Source organism: Scomber japonicus, chromosome 15 (assembly GCF_027409825.1).
Source record: "Scomber japonicus isolate fScoJap1 chromosome 15, fScoJap1.pri, whole genome shotgun sequence".
Classification (NCBI taxonomy): domain Eukaryota; kingdom Metazoa; phylum Chordata; class Actinopteri; order Scombriformes; family Scombridae; genus Scomber; species Scomber japonicus.
This window is the reverse complement of record NC_070592.1, coordinates 21207912-21227523: the sequence shown is the minus strand read 5'-3', so window position 1 is coordinate 21227523 and position 19612 is coordinate 21207912. Positions and strand designations below refer to the sequence as shown.

General features: G+C 39.1%; 1 protein-coding gene across 1 annotated transcript in view; it reads right to left on the bottom strand.

Moving 5' to 3' along the window:
• Positions 1 to 123: 123 nt before the first annotated feature.
• The window catches only part of col16a1 (collagen, type XVI, alpha 1), a 63382-nt gene continuing 43893 nt past the window's right edge, over positions 124 to 19612 (bottom strand). The window contains exons 33-69 of the mRNA XM_053334138.1: positions 19497 to 19532; positions 19362 to 19415; positions 19173 to 19241; positions 18995 to 19048; positions 18554 to 18580; positions 17540 to 17596; positions 17389 to 17433; positions 17155 to 17226; positions 16249 to 16302; positions 13900 to 13953; positions 13653 to 13772; positions 13348 to 13389; positions 13158 to 13229; positions 12995 to 13039; positions 12230 to 12274; positions 10034 to 10087; positions 9888 to 9941; positions 9702 to 9755; positions 9558 to 9602; positions 9390 to 9443; positions 9253 to 9288; positions 9103 to 9165; positions 8951 to 9022; positions 8707 to 8760; positions 8300 to 8344; positions 6696 to 6740; positions 6467 to 6520; positions 6251 to 6304; positions 6091 to 6141; positions 5466 to 5555; positions 5330 to 5365; positions 5179 to 5223; positions 3719 to 3916; positions 3435 to 3498; positions 3101 to 3274; positions 2926 to 3003; positions 124 to 1766 (exon numbers count right to left, since the gene is read on the bottom strand). Coding sequence (XP_053190113.1) covers positions 1573 to 1766; positions 2926 to 3003; positions 3101 to 3274; positions 3435 to 3498; positions 3719 to 3916; positions 5179 to 5223; positions 5330 to 5365; positions 5466 to 5555; positions 6091 to 6141; positions 6251 to 6304; positions 6467 to 6520; positions 6696 to 6740; positions 8300 to 8344; positions 8707 to 8760; positions 8951 to 9022; positions 9103 to 9165; positions 9253 to 9288; positions 9390 to 9443; positions 9558 to 9602; positions 9702 to 9755; positions 9888 to 9941; positions 10034 to 10087; positions 12230 to 12274; positions 12995 to 13039; positions 13158 to 13229; positions 13348 to 13389; positions 13653 to 13772; positions 13900 to 13953; positions 16249 to 16302; positions 17155 to 17226; positions 17389 to 17433; positions 17540 to 17596; positions 18554 to 18580; positions 18995 to 19048; positions 19173 to 19241; positions 19362 to 19415; positions 19497 to 19532 — 2460 coding nt within the window. The 3' untranslated portion in view covers positions 124 to 1572. The remainder of the gene's footprint in view (positions 1767 to 2925; positions 3004 to 3100; positions 3275 to 3434; positions 3499 to 3718; positions 3917 to 5178; positions 5224 to 5329; positions 5366 to 5465; positions 5556 to 6090; positions 6142 to 6250; positions 6305 to 6466; positions 6521 to 6695; positions 6741 to 8299; positions 8345 to 8706; positions 8761 to 8950; positions 9023 to 9102; positions 9166 to 9252; positions 9289 to 9389; positions 9444 to 9557; positions 9603 to 9701; positions 9756 to 9887; positions 9942 to 10033; positions 10088 to 12229; positions 12275 to 12994; positions 13040 to 13157; positions 13230 to 13347; positions 13390 to 13652; positions 13773 to 13899; positions 13954 to 16248; positions 16303 to 17154; positions 17227 to 17388; positions 17434 to 17539; positions 17597 to 18553; positions 18581 to 18994; positions 19049 to 19172; positions 19242 to 19361; positions 19416 to 19496; positions 19533 to 19612) is intronic.

Sequence of the window (19612 nt, the reverse complement as noted above, 5' to 3'; positions counted from 1 at the left end):
TTTGTCAACATTCTTCCACCGTTGCCAAAAGTTCCCACTATACATGAGCATATATATACGTACTATCCAAAAGCACACATTACATTACATGCAATGAAAAACAACCACACTTGTTCTGCTTTCAAAATGTATCTTTTTTTCTTTTCCTCAAATGTTTAATAAAACAGCATATGTAAGGCACATGATGGGTTGGACAACAACAACATATGACACAAAACAACATATACACAGGCTGGAGAGTTGATGAGAACACTGATTTGACAATGATTTGACAATGTGATGCAGCCTCTTTGAACAACAATTTCATTCAGTTTTAACTTCAACATTTTGCATGGGTGTGCTTGTTAGAAACAAAGTGTGACCACAGCTGACAGTTCTAAACCAGAGGTTCTTCAAGTGAGGGTTTAACTATGGAAATGATTTATAACTCCATAGACTTCCATATACAACATAAAAAACAGATAACCCAAAAATACAGTAAGCAGTTTGTGATGCATTATATTATATTTTCGTCGTCCTTATGTACCTGGGCTCAATTATTGCTCATATTTTCTTGAACAAGTGGAATAAAACTTTGGAATACAAAATCAGACAATGGTTTAAAATGGCTGTAATTCCAAAAAAAGCCTGGAGTTAAAATGACACAAAATGAACTCTAGCATAATTACAAAAGCCAATATGCTTTCTCACGTAAACGCAATTTTCTTCTATAAATAATTTGTCTTTTACTAAACACATGATTCCTTTTTTAAAGCTTATAGACCTCAGAAAAAAACATCCCTTTGGCTTTTTTATTTGCGGTATTTCCATTGACCATGAAAATTAATTGCCTAGCCATACTTATGCCTTTTAGTAAATGTTTTGAAAAAGTATAAAAAGCCACTATATATAAATATAAATATATACAAAACAGTCAATCAATCAAACAGGGTATGAATGCACATTTTTGACATCTGTTTCTACAGAGGTAAAATCGATTTCTGGGATTATTTTCTTACAAATCAAATTCAAATACTTTATATCACCCCTCAAGCATTGAGACAAAATATTAGAAATGCATAGGATGCAGTCCGAATCTGATTTTGCGAGAAGGAAAGAAAGATATTAGAGGTGGAAGCAAAGTGCCACAATAATTGTGTGTTCTCTTTCTACAGATTCTACAGAAGAAAGAAAAAGAAAAGGCCAGACTTAATCAAGGAGAAGAAAATACTGATTGTGATTCTTGTCACCTCCTCTGGGTTGTTTGAAAATGTACAAAGGAGTGAAACACAGTGACAGGGGAAGCAGGAAGAAAAGAGGTGAGACCAAATAAGAGTCAGTAATGTGTCAATGAATTAGCATTCACAGGGAAAAAGAGTGACGCAGTAAAAAAGTGCTGCCGGTCTGTCTTTTCAGGCCTCAGTTCCAGCGGGGTCCTTAGAAAAGAATTGTGGATTTTTGCACAGAACTACAGTAGAAATCTGTGAGGCTAAATCTATACAAATCAACAACAAAGCAGGTCCTTTTTTTCATCTCGTGGTCAGATTGAACAACTTTGGGTCATGGTCTTTGTCACCTTTCACCTTTAGCCCTCTACCAGGGGCCCTTCATAGGTGGGCCCTTGGGGCTGTACTCTACTTGATGGCTCCTACAGTCTCCAGGATTACACCGGCCATCATGTCCCTTCGTACCAGGCTGCCCAGGAGGGCCTGGGACTCCAGGAACGCCCTGCTGGCCAACAGGGCCTGGGGGTCCCATTTTACCATAGCCTTGGGGTCCTGGGACACCTGTAAGTAAAGGGGATGTAATGATAAGCATATGACTTCTATTCTTTTTAAATTTCAGCTAATGTTTGACATTGTGAAACATAGCCAGTCAGCACATACAAGAAATTTTTATGTGATTTCATTAAACCAGAGTTCTGCTTTGTGAAACATGGCACATCTGTTTGATAACTTCATTGAATTTAAAGGCAGCAACACAAACATGACAGTTTGACTGTGTAGTTTGGCCTACAGTCACCCGTGTGCTAATGACTGATTGGAAATAGCTTAAAAAAATGTATGTAACTTTAAACATTTTTATTGGTTAAATGTAGTTAAATATCATCAGATAAAGTCTTCAACTGTTTCCTACTGCCCAGAAAAACCTATGTTACCATACTGTTAAATTTAATGGCGCTGTACCCCATTTAAAAAGATAATTTATGATTTCTTACCGATCATAAACAGACAAAAACTCATTTGGACAAAAATGTAATATAAATCAGTATTAATCTAAGTTCCATCTACGTGAGGTTTCTCATATAATGCTTGTCTGGGAAATGAGGCAGTTCACACATGATGTGTGCTAAGCTGTGGTTATTGACTACTAGCTGCTACTAGCTGTAGCTTCATATTTAATATAAAAACACTAGAATGACATAGGTCTTTTAGCAAAAAAAAAATTACTGTGTTTGTCAAATATGCTTTTTAAGTTTTTTGTGATATAGAAATTAATGCAGATTTGCTAATTTAGCTGTGATTAAAGAATGTCAAATGTTGATTTAAGAGTCATGAATCTAGCTCATAATTAAGAAAATTTAAGAATGATGAAAAAATAGTTTTTATCATACTGGCAATTACAAATCAACAACACTTATGTTTAAAGCAATTTGCATCATTTATGTACTATGATCTTAACCCACTCTGTCAGAAGGGTTTTAGTGTAAGGTGTTGCTTGTGATGAAAGAACATTATGGATTGTTGCAGATGTAAGTACCATAAGAAAATTTGATAGAAAAAAGGATTTACTATAACTGAAATTGCAATTCAAATGTTTGAATGCCTAAACTTAAAAAAAAAAAAAAATCTAAAATCTATTTTAGCTTATTCCCAAATGAAAATTAAGCTGCAATGTCACATAAACACAAGTTTTACTGATCCATGGACTAGTGGAGTACATTACCTGGTGCTCCTGGAGGTCCAACATCTCCCATCTCCCCAACACCCTTATCTCCTTTTTCTCCATTGGGTCCTCGTGGTCCTAAAGATAATTACCAGTTTTGACAGTGTTAAGTTAATGATGACACTTATGTTACTGCCATGGTGCTTCTAATTATAACTATAACTAAATGACTCACCTGGGGGTCCTAGAGATCCTGGCCGGCCTTGTCTGCCTATTTGTCCCGGGAGACCAGGTGCCCCTGGGGTTCCAGGATTACCAGGAACACCGTCTTTCCCTGGGGGCCCAGGCCGACCTGGGGATGCTACCGACTCTGGCATTTGCATGCGAGACATGTAGTAGGCCATTCTCTCTGGGGAGGAGAAATATGGGATAGCAAACAATAAAAGCTCAGTCCCAAAGGAGAAATTGAATCATTCTTTAAAAAAGAAGAAAATTTTGCTCTAGACTAAAAACTATAGCAGTACATATAGTAAACAATGTGCAATTCCAGAGATTAGCATTGTCCTCACCGTCAAAAATCTTAACGACCTGCTGGCGGATGAAGTTCTTGATCTCATCATAATTGACTACACCCTGTGAAATGACAGCGAAACAAAGAGATAAGCAAAAGTGCAAACATCAATCAAGGTAGATAATGAAAAAATTCATTATTTACGAGAACAGATGGAACTAGTGAGCGCCCCTGGCCACTGCTCTGTGTATCATCATCACCTCTTTTCACAACTAAGCTGCACACTGTATGTTTTGGAGTTGGTATAAATGTGTTGTGCTGTGCTGTAAGTGTCTATCTCACATCATTTCCTGGTATGCCTGAAGGTCCAGGAGGGCCGGGGGTTCCCGCTGAGCCTGGGCTTCCCCTCTCTCCTCTGGGTCCGGCTGGGCCAATCATGGGCTGTTCAGCTTTGGAGTGGTATCCTAATCCACCACCAGGGGGCCCCGGTCTACCTCTCTCCCCGGGAGGTCCCCTCTGGCCCGCAGACCCTGGCTCTCCCTAAGAGGAGGTCATGGTAGTAGATAAAAGATATTGTCAGTCATGTCGATTGTATGTACAGAGTGTGTAAATATCATTCATCCATTCATCACAGTACCAATTGCATATTATCACTGTTTATACTACAAGCTTTTTTCCTTTATGGGCCAAATATGAGCATGGTCTATCTATTTTATGATTACTTGAAAGCTTCAGATCACTTACTACAACTCAATTAAGGACCTGCTTTGAGAATAAGTGAACATTTCTCAACAAAAAAGTTGGTTCTTGATGAGAAGATCCATACCATTTTCATCTCTGTACATTAAGTATACACCTGTAAAGCTCTGCTGGCTGTAGCTTCATATTTAACAGATATGAGAGCTGTATCAGTCTTCATATGACTGTCTGCTAGAAAAAGGAAGACTAATTTCCCAAAATGTTGTAATATTCCTTTAATAACTTTTTTTTTTTTTTTTCAGGGTTCGCTAAATAGCTTTTTCTGCTTTGTTGTGATTTTAGCATAAAGATCATTATTGAGCTGCTTCCAGAGAATAAGAAGAGGGCTTTTGACTATATCTCACTTTCCACACAACAGCACCCACCACTCGGGCTGCGTAAATTCACTCAGAAAATAGTGCCGCTACATTAGTGACAGTGATTTATCGAGGACAAAGCAGCCCATAATGGACGTCTAATGTTTACACGTCACCGACAGACAAGCGGCTCTTGAAATAGAGAGGAGGGAGAAGAACAGAGGAGTCCGTTCTTGTCTTTCTGCTCTGTTCTCCTCTTCTGTGCAGCTAAAACCCTGACAATGCCGTCCTGTCAGCGTGACAAATAGCCTCATCTAGCATCTCCCCTCATGCTTAATAGCATTATCCCATAGACAGAGAATAACTATATCACTGTGTCCACCTACTGTAAGCCTGTGTCTAAGGACAGATCCAATAGGCTCTAGCTACAGATGACTATCATGTGGCCAGCCAACAGTTTGGGAGGGGTGATGTGAGGTAAGGGGGAAGGAGAGTGTCGGTGGGAGGGTCAGAGGGTTAGTGAACTGATGACTGTGTTAAGTGCGTGTACTGAGTAGAGGCAGAAAGGAAAAGAGCGAGCCTGTCAGCCCAAGTCTCAATGAGCTAAAAGATACAGAAAGAGTACATTTCGCTGCATTGAGATGGTCTGCCGTAATGGATGGTAATGGATGGTTGAGATACTCTCTTAGACAACACACACACACTCACACAGTGTAATTTACTGTGCCATGCTGAGTTGGCTCTTACCTTTTGACCAACCTGTCCGTTATCCCCTGGTATGCCTGCCACTCCCTGTCAAAACAAAGTAAGAAATATCTATCAATGAATGAAATATACATCTCTACATCAATCTCGCTCCATTATAATCTAACAAACATTACACCCAGACATTACTCACATCTTTACCAGGAGGGCCATCACTGCCTGGTTCTCCCTAAAAGACAACACAAGAGAAAAGTTAAGCAGTATAAATTATGTATAATTAAATTTGACATTAGACACACATGCATTTTGGGTTGTTAAGCAGTACTAACCATGGACCCTGGGTACCCGGGTGATCCTGGAGGTCCACCCATTCCTGGAGGACCCCTCTCTCCAGCCTGGCCCTTATCTCCCTTTATTCCCTGGAGATTAAGGGAAGGAAGAATTTAGACTCTCTTTCATTGTTTGCAATTCTGGCAGCAAGACAGAATTTCAATTGTATCTTGTTCCACTCTCTCGCACTATCTTTCTCTCTCTCTCTCTCTCTCTCTCTCTCGCTCTCACACACACACACACACACATACACACACACACACACACACAAGCCCATACATAAACAATGAATAGCTGATAATGCATAATTTTCAAGTGGGGACACTTTCTTAGAGCACATTCATTTTAAATTGTTAATCTTTAAATGAATATGTCATATCATTATCTCTGCTCGTCTATTTTCTTTGTTGTGTTTAGTTTGTACAGCTTTTTAAAGGTTATTTACTAGAATCACTATTAATGTTACTCATATTCATTTGTTTGTATAGTACAGTGCTCATTATTTATCTTTTTATGTACTTGCTGCTGAAACAGCCCACATTCCCCTTGTGAATGTTAAAGATTCAGCTAAACTGATCCAACTTTTGTTCTTTTAAAAGTATAATGATCATATGTGTCTCTTACCACTCCTGATGGACCAGCAGGTCCTGGAGGTCCAGCTGGACCGATAGAACCCTGTTAGGGAAAGTAAATAAACACATTATTCATGTTTAGCACACTAACATTTTTACAATATCAACAGAACAGAAATGGACAGGCCATGGTTAAAGGGCAATTAACTTACAACGTGGCCAGGGGGTCCAGGTCGTCCCTGAGCTCCTTGGGTTCCGGGATCACCCTGGAAAGGTCACAGATTTGACCTTTAGAAAGCTCTAGGTTTACAATGCCTCTAATAATACACACCTGCTTTGGGCTTCTGTGCTTAGTTTATTGATGTGCTCTGTAATGCTTATATAAATTGGCCTCTGGTAATGATATTGTAGACAGCAAAAATACTCACATCATGTCCTGGTCTGCCTGGTGATCCATTTGGACCTGTAGGTCCAGGTTCACCCTAAAAAGAGGAGAGAGTAATGAAATGGTAATAGATGAAGTAAAAGACTTTATAACAGTAATACATTAGTCTTCCTAATTATCAGTTTGCCCTAATACACAAGCAAGAGGTAGCAACTGTAAGTAGACAAACAGACAACATAGTGTGATGGTAAAGCAATGAGTTGTGTACTAACCTTCTGTCCAGGGAAGCCAACATGACCAGTTTTCCCTTTGAATCCCTGAGGAGGGACATCAAAGAGAATGAGATTGGTACAGTATCAAAATTCAGTCGAGGCTGCCAAAGAACAGGCAGACGTGTCTTTGAAATCCTGAACACCTGCCCTTGGGTAGAACACAAACTGAGATACAGAGTGAGAGACAGAAATAAAAAAAAAGGGAGGAGAGGGAAGGAGAGCTGCAGCAACTCGTTTCTTCATTGAAGTGTGTGAAAATCACTATCTGGTAAAAAGTGAAAAAGATCTTACAAAAAGATTGAAAGCATAGAATTTTCAAATAGGGTCACATCACCAGTGACATCTACAAGATTTAATAAGCATGGTATTGAGTGCCAACTGGGCAAAGTCACACTTTGCTTATTTGCATGGGATACTGTCGATGTAGCTATAAAAAGGTCAACTGAGCTAAATGCTAACACCACCATGCTAACTTGCTTAAGGTGATGTTTAGCAGGTCAGACTCAGATAAATTTTAATCCACAGTCACAGTCTCCAAATAATTCAGGTAGGTTTTAGGTGAAAAAGGTTTACTCATACAGATTGTGCATACTTTGCTGAATCTGAAGGTGAGCAGTGTATAAAAAGTATGTCTTTATCATTGCATCCACAGGAACAAACATGTTTGAGAGAAATAATGCTGTTGTGAATATTTAAAGGAACAGCATTTGCGCTGTGTCCCGCTTCGACACAACATACTAGTTGTATACAAATATACTGCACAATTCAACTCAATTAATACACAAGAAATCAATATATTACTGTGCATTGTTTTATACATATTATGTACAGTATAGGAAACAGTGCATGTATGTGCTGTGCAAAGACAATCAAACTATGATTTCAAAATGCCACCAAGCTACATATTTTCCTGAAAATGTTTTTATTTTGTTTTCCTGAAAATGTTTTATCACTCTCCACAATTATATTGAATTTCATCCAGCTGTGAGTAGCTTCTACATTTGAAAGAATAGTGTCCAGCCATGTTTAAAAATCAAGGTTTTTTTTTAGTATTTAGTATGCATACTGCAAACTGTTTTGATCGTGCTTAATGTAAGAGTCAACAGCCATGCTACTCTGTGAGGCTGTGCTTGATGTCAGCATGCTAATAGGTTCACAGTGACAAAGTTAACATTGTGATGTTTAGCAAGTGTAAAGTTTATCAAGTATTATTTGTCAAGTACTGGGTAAACAGAAGTTTAGCACGGCAAGAACGGAGATAACCAAAGTCATCAGGATTCAACCTCTGGGGACCATGAATGTCTGTCAAAAGTAGTGGACCGACAGGCCAACAGGCTGACATTGCTACAGCCATGCAGCAAGCATGGCTAAAAATCTCAGTACATAAAACTGAAAACACAGGCTAAGACTTTGAGATTTGAGACAATGAAATGAAGGTTTGCTTTGTCATTTTATGCAACTCTGTAGCCATGGGTACATGCTTTCAGAGTGGATATTCTCAATACAAATGGATACAAGCAATTACTAACTCAAGCTTATCCATAATTTATGTTGTTTATGTACTGGATAAAGAATCATATCATGTCATAAAGGTGATAACTCACTGGGATTCCTCGTGGTCCTGCTGGGCCTGCTGGGCCTGTATCTCCCTGACAAAGAAATAGACAGTCAGTGTCAAAGGTCAACAACTGTAAGCTTGCAAGAGCCTGTCCTCTCAAGAAAAACAACTGAAAAAAACCGTTTCAACTGTTGAAAATGTCCTGCAAATGAAAACCAAACAAAAAAAAAACAACGTGTGGTACAAAGGTTGTAACCACATTTCAAGTGATCATTTTAACCAAGACTATGGTCTTGATCTTATACTAACCAAGTGGTCTTTGTGCTTAAACCTAACCAGACTTCAACTACAGTGTTGTCACATCATAAACCATTTATATTTACTTTAGAGGGCATACTAATTGTATTATTTTGTATGTTGTCATGTCTGACATATACAGTATGTGTAACTTACCCGCAGCCCTGGTTTTCCATCTTTTCCATCCAGTCCTTCAATGCCAGGCGGGCCCTTGCAAATACAGACAGGGGGTACAGTTTAGGATTCAGAGTGGAATACAGTTTGCACATGCTGTACCAGTCAAAACTGGACATATCTTCCCATTCACTGAAATTACAAAGTGTGTCTAAAAGTTCGACTGGTAATATAGGTTGGAATAGGTCAAATCTAGATAATATACTGTAATATCAAGTGCATTTACCATCAGCCCTGGAGAGCCAGGTGAGCCTGGGGCTCCAGTTGGTCCCTGAGAGCCTTGGTTGCCATTATTGCCCTAAGAAAGAGAAAAACTAGGTCATTATGGCTCATTTTTGAGGATGCAACAAAAATCTGAAACAGCTGAATGTGTTTCACCTGTTCACCCTTGAGCCCAGGAAGTCCTTCCCTTCCAGTTTTGCCAGGGGGACCTGGTATACCCTAAAAACACATACGGTAACATACAAAGTCAGTGCACACGATTTCAAAAGCAACAATTTGCAAGAGAAGGCCAAATCATTTACATACTGGTGGTCCCGGGAAACCTGATTGCCCTTGGAAGCCCTTGAAAGAAAATAGAAAATAGATATGACATATGACTACGTATAATACCACAGTCATTGGATTCTAATAGTAACACAGTTACCACAACTGTGTGTATATACCTGATCCCCTTTGGGTCCAACAGGCCCTTCTCCTCCTGAGTCTCCTTTACTACCCTGCAGATACAGAATGGCTCAATGGTGAAACAAATCTCAGTTATTAAATTTTGCAACAATAAATGAATGATTAAGGCTCTAAATATTGAGTCAAATGTAAAATTAAATACTGACCGGTGTGCCAGGCTTTCCTTGGTATCCAGGGGTACCAGGAGAACCCTGCAGCAGAGGAGGAAATGTTGGTCAGTAATATCCAACGCAAGCTGCAGACACATTATTAAAGATATATACTATGTATTAAACAGTGTAGTGGCTTACTGATTCTCCTTTCAGACCAGTGTTGCCCAAGCTTCCACGTTCACCCTTCAGTCCCTGACAAATACAAATGGGCAGTTAATCAATGTCAGGTCACATATCAGTGTAACCACCTATCCATCCATTAAAAATGTCAGATTGTTGTCAATCTCATATTTCTGTTATAATGAGGCGGCAAGAGTAACTTACAGGCAGTCCAGGTGGTCCCATGGTTCCTGGATATCCCGATGTCCCTGGCGGGCCCTGAGGTAAGGATCATACAATCAATCAAACGGGGAAACCAATTATTTTTCTACATGTTATAATTTCAGGGAAATTGATTGGCAGACGCCTACCTGCTCGCCCTTCATTCCCGGGAGTCCAGATGACCCACGCTCACCTTGCTGACCCTGAAAATGATAGGAGTGAAGGATGATTAGAAAATGAAGGAGAGGATATAACATGTATGCCTGGAAGAGAGACTCCCCCTGGTAAAAAATGAACCAAGGACAAGGCAAGTCAATATCAAAGAGAGGAAACAGCTAACTGGCTTGTATTATATCCCTTTGAGATTGCCTTCATTTTATATGGCCCTTTGCTCTATACTTCTATGATGCTATAGATTTAGGCCTGTGATGACGATAGGCTGAACAGTCCAGCTTTTGCTTCTTCCCTCCTTCATTCTTCTTTCCTGTAGTAGATTCAGGTTCAAATGTTCTGTTGCAAAGATCATAAAGTAATTTGTCTTTTTAAATTCTGGTCTTCAATCACACAAACAAAATACAAACCAAGAAAAGTAGTACAACGTGTTACTAAGCAACAGTACATTGTTATCACTCTTACATTACAGAGTGATTTGAGTGATAATGTATTGAAACCTATCTTTCTTTGTCTATTAATTGAATACCTAATGTTGTTTTGACAAAAATATTAATATGCTTGTGAGAGTGTGGTCTGTTGCCAAGCAACAGCTGCTGTAAGTGGAAGATGGATGAGGATGAGAAGTTTTTTAAAAAACTGACTTAATACGTTGTATAATGTCAAAGGAGACTGGGTGCTTTTAAGAGTGGACATACTCTCATTACTTAGAAAACTGTGGGAACTGCAGCTGAAAATGAGCAGGTTAGCTAACTGTTTATTGATGTGCATTATCTCTTTTGAATAAATCATTAAAAATGTACCTCACAGAACTTAAAACTATCACTATGAGATACACCATTCAGTAGTATGCTTGCTTTTATTAGAGAGTGATTACTGAGGGTTGCAATCTACAGGAAGTAATTACTAATTGTTCACACTGAAGAAAAAATAATTTGTAGCTGATTGGTGTGAGTAACTTCCTGAACACTGAATATGAGAAATATATTCAGCACAAGAGTCACAGTTCTCTCCATCTATGTCACAAACAGTACAAACCGACAGACCAGTGCACACAGCAGAGGCTAACACCTGCTATAAAGGGCTACTCTGCTGCAAATGGATTCCATGCGGCGCTCACACAGCTCATCCATTTAGCATCTCCATTCTACTAAAACAATAGATCTGTATGAGGAGGTGGGGGGGGGGGGGGGGGGGTCTCCGCGCAGCAGCCCCACTCTCCATCACTAAGACGGGGAAATAATTGAACAACTGGAGAAAGAGACAACCAAATCGTTTCCTCATCTGAAATAACTTCCATTAAAAGAGCTGCGGAGAGGAAGGGGGATAGCAAAATGGCAAAGGCGGCATAATCAAGGGCTGCTTGAATTAAAAGTGAGATGATCTGTATTTGAGATGAAAAGGCAAAAAGATAACAAAGAGCAGATATTTAAAGCAGAGAGAAAGTACATTTACTCAAGTACTGTCCATATCCGTGTAAATACATGCACAGAGCATTTAATGCTCTACTCCAGGGAAAATATTAGATAGCAATCGTTACTGATTTTGGATTAACACTTCACATTTAAAAATCACATTATAAACTTTTTAACCAGTGATTCCAAGCCTCATAGACTGTGAATCCCAATAGAAAGTAGTGCCTAGTTGTGGCCTGTTGTCATGTTTCTCTCTCTATCCAATATTTCACAGAAAAAAATCATACAAAGTAGTCAAAATGAAATGAGATTTTTCTTATTTCCTGCCCCATCAATTATCTCAAGATTCCCCATATCTATATTGCTGTAAACCAAAGCCTGTATAAATTAAATTCAACGGTGATGCATCAACATTATATACAATAACATATTATTGACATTCATTCATATTGGCATTCATTTAATCAGTATTGGTAGTGTAGGACCTCAGTTGTAAGGAGAGTTAAAAATGAACTTAGAATTGAACTGGAAGATTTGGAAAAAATCAAATATCACAATATTTTTGACCAAATACATTGATATTGATGGCAGTACTGTAGTAATCACTTTTGGTGTTTTCACAAAATATTTACACAATGACATTTTTGATAAATTGACCAAGTGGGAAAAGGAACAGTAAAGGAACAGCTAGAACAGTTTGTTAAGTTCACAAAATTGGAATATATATATATATGACTTGGAAGTGTGAATAAAACTTACAGGTAAACCAGATGGGCCTTGAGGACCTGGGAAACCAGGGGGTCCCTGTAGACAGACATTGAAAAGAACACTTTAAAACATCTGAGACAAGAAAAAACTAACAGATGAAAAATACAATCAATTCACACTTCGGGTTCAAGTAGATATGTGTTCCTAGCAATTAGGTGAATATTGTACAAAGCATTGCAAGACATTTCCTATGTGTTTCTGTATTGTAAATCAGTATTTAAAAGTTTGGTGTGTTGGCCACATTGTACAACATTTCCACTGAGACCAGTAGAGGGCTCCGTCAACCCATGGAAAGTGGCAAATACAAACTCCTCTCAAGTCACTTGAAATCTGAAGCTTTAAGAGACAAAAACCCAGCGGTGCTGTCCTAAAATCTTTTTCTTCTTAAAAAAAAAAAAAAACTCTTTTTCCTCACAAAAGTGATGAAAAACTACTGTAAGGCAGTGATTACAATGAATTTTTATAGCTTTCAAACAAAGTTTTGACAGATGACTGACTCTTCAGAGCAGTGAGTTGGAAGAAAGTTGGAAAGAATATGTCATTTAAGTACTGGAAAAGTTCCTTGTTACTACTGCAACAATCAAAAATTTGCTTATGCATACCATGTCACATCCATACAATGAATGAAGATCGCAGGGTAAAAGTCCACCATTACAGCTTTCTACTTTAGCCTGTTTTATTTACTGTAAATAAACTTCAGAGGAGTTAAACTGAACTGGAATTGTTGAAAAAAAGACATTTCTGGTGAAGCCTCACCATGATTCCTGGTGGTCCACTTTGGCCTCTCTCTCCTGGTGAACCCTGTAGTTCAAATAAAGAAAGAAAGTGAGCTGATCCTAAAGTCTGTGTAGTTATTTAAATACAAACTCTCATAACAAACACACTGTTTATACTCAAGGACACACAGACACGGACTCACTTGCTCTCCCTTTATTCCTGGTGATCCATGAATTCCTGGAACTCCAGGTGTTCCCGCGCAGGCTCGGTCCTCCTATGAAGCAAAGAAATAAAATACCAGTAAATGTGCGCACACTTCTCTGTGTATGTGAGTCTGTGCATGTATAAGTTTATGTGTATGTCCTTAAAATATGCCGATGATCTCAACTGACCACTGTTTGTGTCGCCTGTTCACTCTGCAGTCTCTCCAAACACTGCAGGCATACAACAGAACAAGCTATCAGAGTAATGCCTCACTGCTGGCACATTATGTCAGAGTGATAGCTACTCCCATCAAGCCATGTGAACTCAAATACAATACAAAATGAGGGATTGTCATTTTGCATTCATCAAAGCAGAGCAGCAAATACAGTGGCTATATTATTTGCGACGTTTCATATGATTCTGAAATTGGAGAATCATTTGGGGAAGCTGAAAATGTTTCACCAAGATGCCCCCAGTCACCCCAGTGTCTCACCCTCTCACAGCTGTCCAAGGGGGTTACACCAGGCTTGCCCTGGTCTCCTTTCTCTCCCTTGGCACCAATTGTGCCTGGCACCCCTGGCAACCCATGGGAACAACCCTCAGTACAAGCCTCCTGCATTGTAGAACACACACACACATATACATACAAACAAGCATGCACAAACGCACTGATCAGCTGCCAACACAATGCCAAAAAAAACCCAAATGCCCAAAATTCATTGTTTTACTGATAAACTTACATCATTTTCTACAGGAGGGTCTTGAAGCGGCTTCAGCTGCAGTCCAATAGGGTTCTACAAGTGGTGCAAGGAAATAGAACTCAAATCAATATTAGTTTAAGAACTTTATAGAATTAAAGATAATAAATTAGGGAAACCCAAATGATCAAACTTAACTCTCTTCCTCTATACTGAACAACACCCCCCCCCCCCCCCCCCCAGTTATGTTTCTCAATGTTCTTCCCAATGTTCTCTCAGTTCAATGGGTTGGAGTGAATGGTGTTTTCTTTGACAACTTCACAACTGCACAATTACATCACACCTACACAATTTTGTGACAGATTGTGTAACAGTCTGTCTGACACAGAGATGACTCAACATGATGAAGATAATACTTGAGTCCCAGCTCAGTGGTACATACTAATTATTCTAACTAGGTTTGATTAGTGAATTCACACCGGATAAGAGGCTAAATTAAATATATTCAAAGAACACAATAAATGAGCTCAAATTTATAAATTTGGTGTTGATTGACATTGTTGTTGCTCCATGCTTGAAGATGAAATATATTAGCATGTAGAATACAGACCTTTCTCAAAGCTGAGTTTTACCAATATTATGATATATTTTTTGTAACTTAATATACACACAGGGGCCTGTGTTTATTACACCCTCGTAGCAAAACATACACACTCAAATATTAATTACACTGCAGAGCCAGAGAGTTTTGGTAGCAGACAAACAACAAAACACAAAAGATTATGAATTGATTCATGTCAGAAAAATTCAGAGGGTAGAGTTTAAAATTCACAGAGTGTTGCAACAAGGAAGCAGAACAGACACACACAACTGGCTCTGCCTACACACACTGTACATACACAGAAGCACAAATACACAAAATCAATGTGCAAGTATACATAAGAAAACAGACACAAATGCTGCAATGGAGTTACACTGTCTATTTATAGTAAGTCAGAAATAAAAATGTTGCCTCCACAAGCCAAATTACAACACATTTACTGTGAAAGGCGATTTGCAGTAGGACCCTTTTTTACTGACAGGGTTTGTCAATAGCACCTGGCCTGGTTTCAAAGTCATTACAAACCCATGTGACATTGTTCAAACTGGAGCCATTAGCTAGAAAGGTTGCTTTATGCTGTGTGCTATTGACTGTTATAATGTCTATAACAAGGCCATGTGCATTAACACACTTGCTCAAAACAAGGTTCTCTACTGTATAATCACATGTCACTTTGCATTATTCACTTCTGCTACACTATATACACGTTGCAATTTCTCTGAACAACATGCTGTGCCAACTTCTCTAATGTAGTCAACATAGAAAATAAGAATATTTAGAAATAGGCAAGACTCATCTCATAACTCATAGCTAAGACCACAAATCATATATCAGTCAATTTTATGGATTATTTGCATTTTAGCTTACAGAAAAGTTTTTAGTAGTTTTTCTTAATATGCAATCCAAACTCTTCAGCAGACAACTTCTATATAATCATCCTCAAATCAGGGAGATCCTCCTCCATTATTAAACTTCACTTCTATAATTCCTATGTTGAAGGTGAAGTTCTCCTTCAGTGCTGGCAAGAGATCAGCATTGATGTTCCCTTAATGAAATTAAGCCATCAGCAGACTTGAAAGAAACAATACTGACACCATATACACTATGATTTCATAGACTTCACCACACTCACACAACTCATTTCTCCAGTTTGATGTTGTCCTTGAACTTGCTCTTACTAAACTTGCGTTGTCAATAGGAAGCAGGATTACAAGTATAATTGTGGTAAAATGGGTTCAATTCTGAAGTATACTGCACATGACAAACCTCATGCAGTTATCCATAAACATAAAAAGACAAACATCTCTTTAATGTAAACCAAACTTGCTCTACTCTTGGTGGGACAACAGCAGCACCATGTAACTGAAGTATGTAAAGCCGCCTTTGTGTATGTATGTATGATTTGCTGGCAGTTTTTCTCAAATTGTATCATTTCTCTTTTATGTAGCCTGATTTAAAAAGTATGTAGCCAGAATATTAAATAATAAATATAAATAATAATACACTGGAACATAACTACGATATGTTGAGAACTAAATAGAATCTTGCCCTAAATCATCATGCAAAGCCTAATAAATTGTGACATCTAAATACTAAATTATGGTCTGATCAAATAAAGCACACATGGTGATACAGGACACATGTCCTCACAGGACCTTCAGTTTTAAAATAAAACCAGTTCTGGCACATGCATTCTTAGCTGTGCTTTTGCATCATTTATGCCTAAGCCCTAGATCTCAGATCAGTAGATAAGAGCCGCCTCTCCTCCTTTTCTCTCTAATTTTACTTACGCTGTTTCCAGGCAAACCCGGTTTCCCCGGTATCCCGTCGTTTCCGGGGATACCCTGAAAGAAGGAACTGAGGTTGAACTGATTTGTTGCCAATCAAAGGCTAGCCACTCCCATCTCCACCAGAGGTCAAGGCAGAGTCAAAGGGTTAGGGTCAAAATGATCAAACCTATTCTCCCTCCTGTCTTGTTATGAAACTTTGAAATCAAAGATTTTAAAAGATTTTAAAAATTACCTGTTCTACTCAAAATCAGTTTGAATTTAGTAATCTGATCATAAAATATAATATTTGCATTTAACACTATTTTAACTTTAGTGAACATTACAAGAGCACCCTTGTCACGGACATCCAGTTACCATCGCCACTTCAGATGTCTTTCTTACACCTTTGACTCTTGGAACACAGATAAGAGGAACACTTTATTTAAAGGTCTGCTCATATCAAAAACCTTAGAGTCTTATCAATCAAACTAGACCTGAACACTGAGAAGTAAGCAATGAGTTGTTAGGTTAACATTTATATTTTGAAGAAGACCTTCAAATAACTGTTCATGTCTTGACTGACATTTTCCAAAGCTTGCTCAGTTACTCCCCTTAAAGGTTAAAGCATCAAGCACCAGTTGGGTTAGTATATTTTAAAATACTTGATCATGACTATTTTAGCCTATTTTAATCCAGGCTATTGCACACATTCACTATTCAATGTCTCCGTTTCCTACATGCATTTTATGAACTTTTTTACCCATCAAGTTGCAAAGCATGTCAAAGCTTTACTGAAGTACCCACATTGCCCAAGCTGAAAGCCCCTATCATGAGCAGCTTGTCATTCAATTCAGATGGATAGAGCAGCTGCTGAATTGAACATAAGCAAGACCCCTCCTCGCCAACCTACTGCCGCTTTTCTTTTACCTGGGGTCCTTGGACTCCAATTACACCATGGGCCCCAGGTGGGCCAGGGGGGCCAGGAGGTCCTGGGGGCCCCTGCAACACACGAAGACACAGACACAATGGATGACATCATATATTCATAGTCAAATGCAAAAGAACACTAAAGTGATTTTCCAAACAAACTTTACAAGTTAACAACAGAGACAAAGATTTTAAGCAAAGCCTAGTTTAGGACTGCTTCCTGGCAGGTCAGACCTGAGGCCCGGTCTGCCACGTGTTTATTAGAGTTCCAGGAGCTCCCTGGAAGGCAAGAGTAGTCAGAATCAACCAGTGGTTACACACACAGGATATACAGAAATCATTCTGTGTGTTAAATTATATGCATTTTCTGCAACTGTGTACTCACAGGTCCGCCTATGCCCGTGTGCTGAGGCATTACGCAGTTGCACTCTCCAGGTTCACCCTAAAATATAGAGGAAAAAACATTTCCATAAAAGCTCCAGTTCCATAAAAAAAACTACAGTGAAACTCTTGGCATAGTTTTTTAGCACAGGCTGCAAAATGAAGACCTCATTCAAGATTAAAACCACTCTAGTTATTGTAAGAAAGTCAGAAGAGTCAGTTTTGCTTAATCCTGCATCAAAAAGACACTCATAGCAGCAGGAGATAAAACGCTACCAACATTTTTAAATAGTTTTATCACATGAAATTGTCACTTAGAACTTTGTGTAGTGCAAGGATAGAAAAATTTTTGTGCAATATATTCAAATTGAACCTTTAACACGATATTCCTACTTACACATATGCTCTTAATATTTCCCTTTAACATCCAAGCCAGATTTATGCAGTATATTAGCTGTCCTAGAATGGCGCAAGGCATAGTGACAGACCTTGTATAAATACACAGAATAAAAAACCCTGATGACTCTGTAAATGTTATCTCTTTTGCACTTCCTTTCTTAAGTTTGCGTGACTTTTTCCCCTTTTTAACTTTATTTTTCCAGTAAACTCAGCCTTCACAAAGCCTCCTGTCCCACATCTTATGCCCTTTCTGACCCTTGAGCACTGCCTCCACTGCTTCTTCATCTCTCCCACCCTCTCTGTGACAGTCTGGACTGGTGGCTCTGATGAATGCGGTAATTAATAGTCTCACACACGCTCTCTCTTAAGGCCCTGAAACTCCTCTTGTCTGCCAGCAACAGTACACTTGTCACCTCCTCTGCTACTCTATCTGTGCCCTGCGGCCGGGGTGTGTGTGTGTGTGGATATAAGAGCATGTGTGTGTGTGTGTGTGCATCTGTGTGTGTGTGTTAAGGGAGTAGGGTGGTTGTTGAACCATCTCTTACGATTACCATCTGTTCCACCCCCTTATATTCGAACCCCTCCAGATCCCTTCATCCAAACAAAACGGTAGACTTACCTTGTCCCCTTTAGCTCCATCAAATCCCTGCAAGAGAAGGAGACAGTGCCAATGCACACACACAGAAGCACACAGACACAGACACAGACACAGACACACATACACACATACACAGTTGGTTACTTTTGCTTTGTTGTTCCAGAAGAAAGCTCAGGGGGCAGTGAGCTGAACGCAGATCAGGGGACAGAGGATGAGATGGGAGCAGACATTGCCTCTGTTATGGATCGAGGCAGACATCCTTGGTTAAAAATGATGCCTAAATCAAGGACAATTTCCAAAGAAGCTCAAAGAAAATTAAAAGTCTGAACAGACATCAACACAGAGGCAACAATTCAAGTTCGTGACTTAAATTTCTCTTTGTAAATTGCTGATGCATATGCACAAAAACATAACACAAATACAACTACAAGCTCTAGACAACAGTAGAACAAGACAACTCACAGGTCTGCCGTCAGATCCTGGTAATCCTGTGGAGCCGGGGGCTCCATCTTTACCCTGTGGGTGAAAAAGAAAATAAGAGAGAATTGTAATTGATAACATAAAGTTACATGCAGTGCATAAAAACAGACATGACGTTAATGCCCTTGTGCACTTGCAGAAAGATGCATTTATGTCCTACCGGGGGCCCTGTAATTCCAGTGCCCATTGGCCCCTGTGGTCCTGGAAGCCCAACATCTCCTGTTGAGCCCTGTGAACAGGAAACACCCACAGTGTAAGGCTCACAGTTTCATTATTTCAAACAGAATTGGATTCATTTGACTGCATATTGCGATGATAAACTGGTTCCCATCACTCTATTTTATGCTACCTTTTCCCCTGCAGGGCCAACGGGGCCAGGCAATCCTTTGGTTCCAGGAGGTCCCTGTACAAAGCACACATATTAGAGCAAACTATAAATACAAGTATAGTGTAGAAAAGCAGGAGAAATCTTACAGAAACTTACTACAGGTCCTGGAATCCCTCTTGGTCCTTCTTCACCCTATGACATAAAAATACAGAGGAGTAAGTTTCCTGTGTCAATAAAGGTTCACATGAAGATTCCACAATGATTGAAAGGAC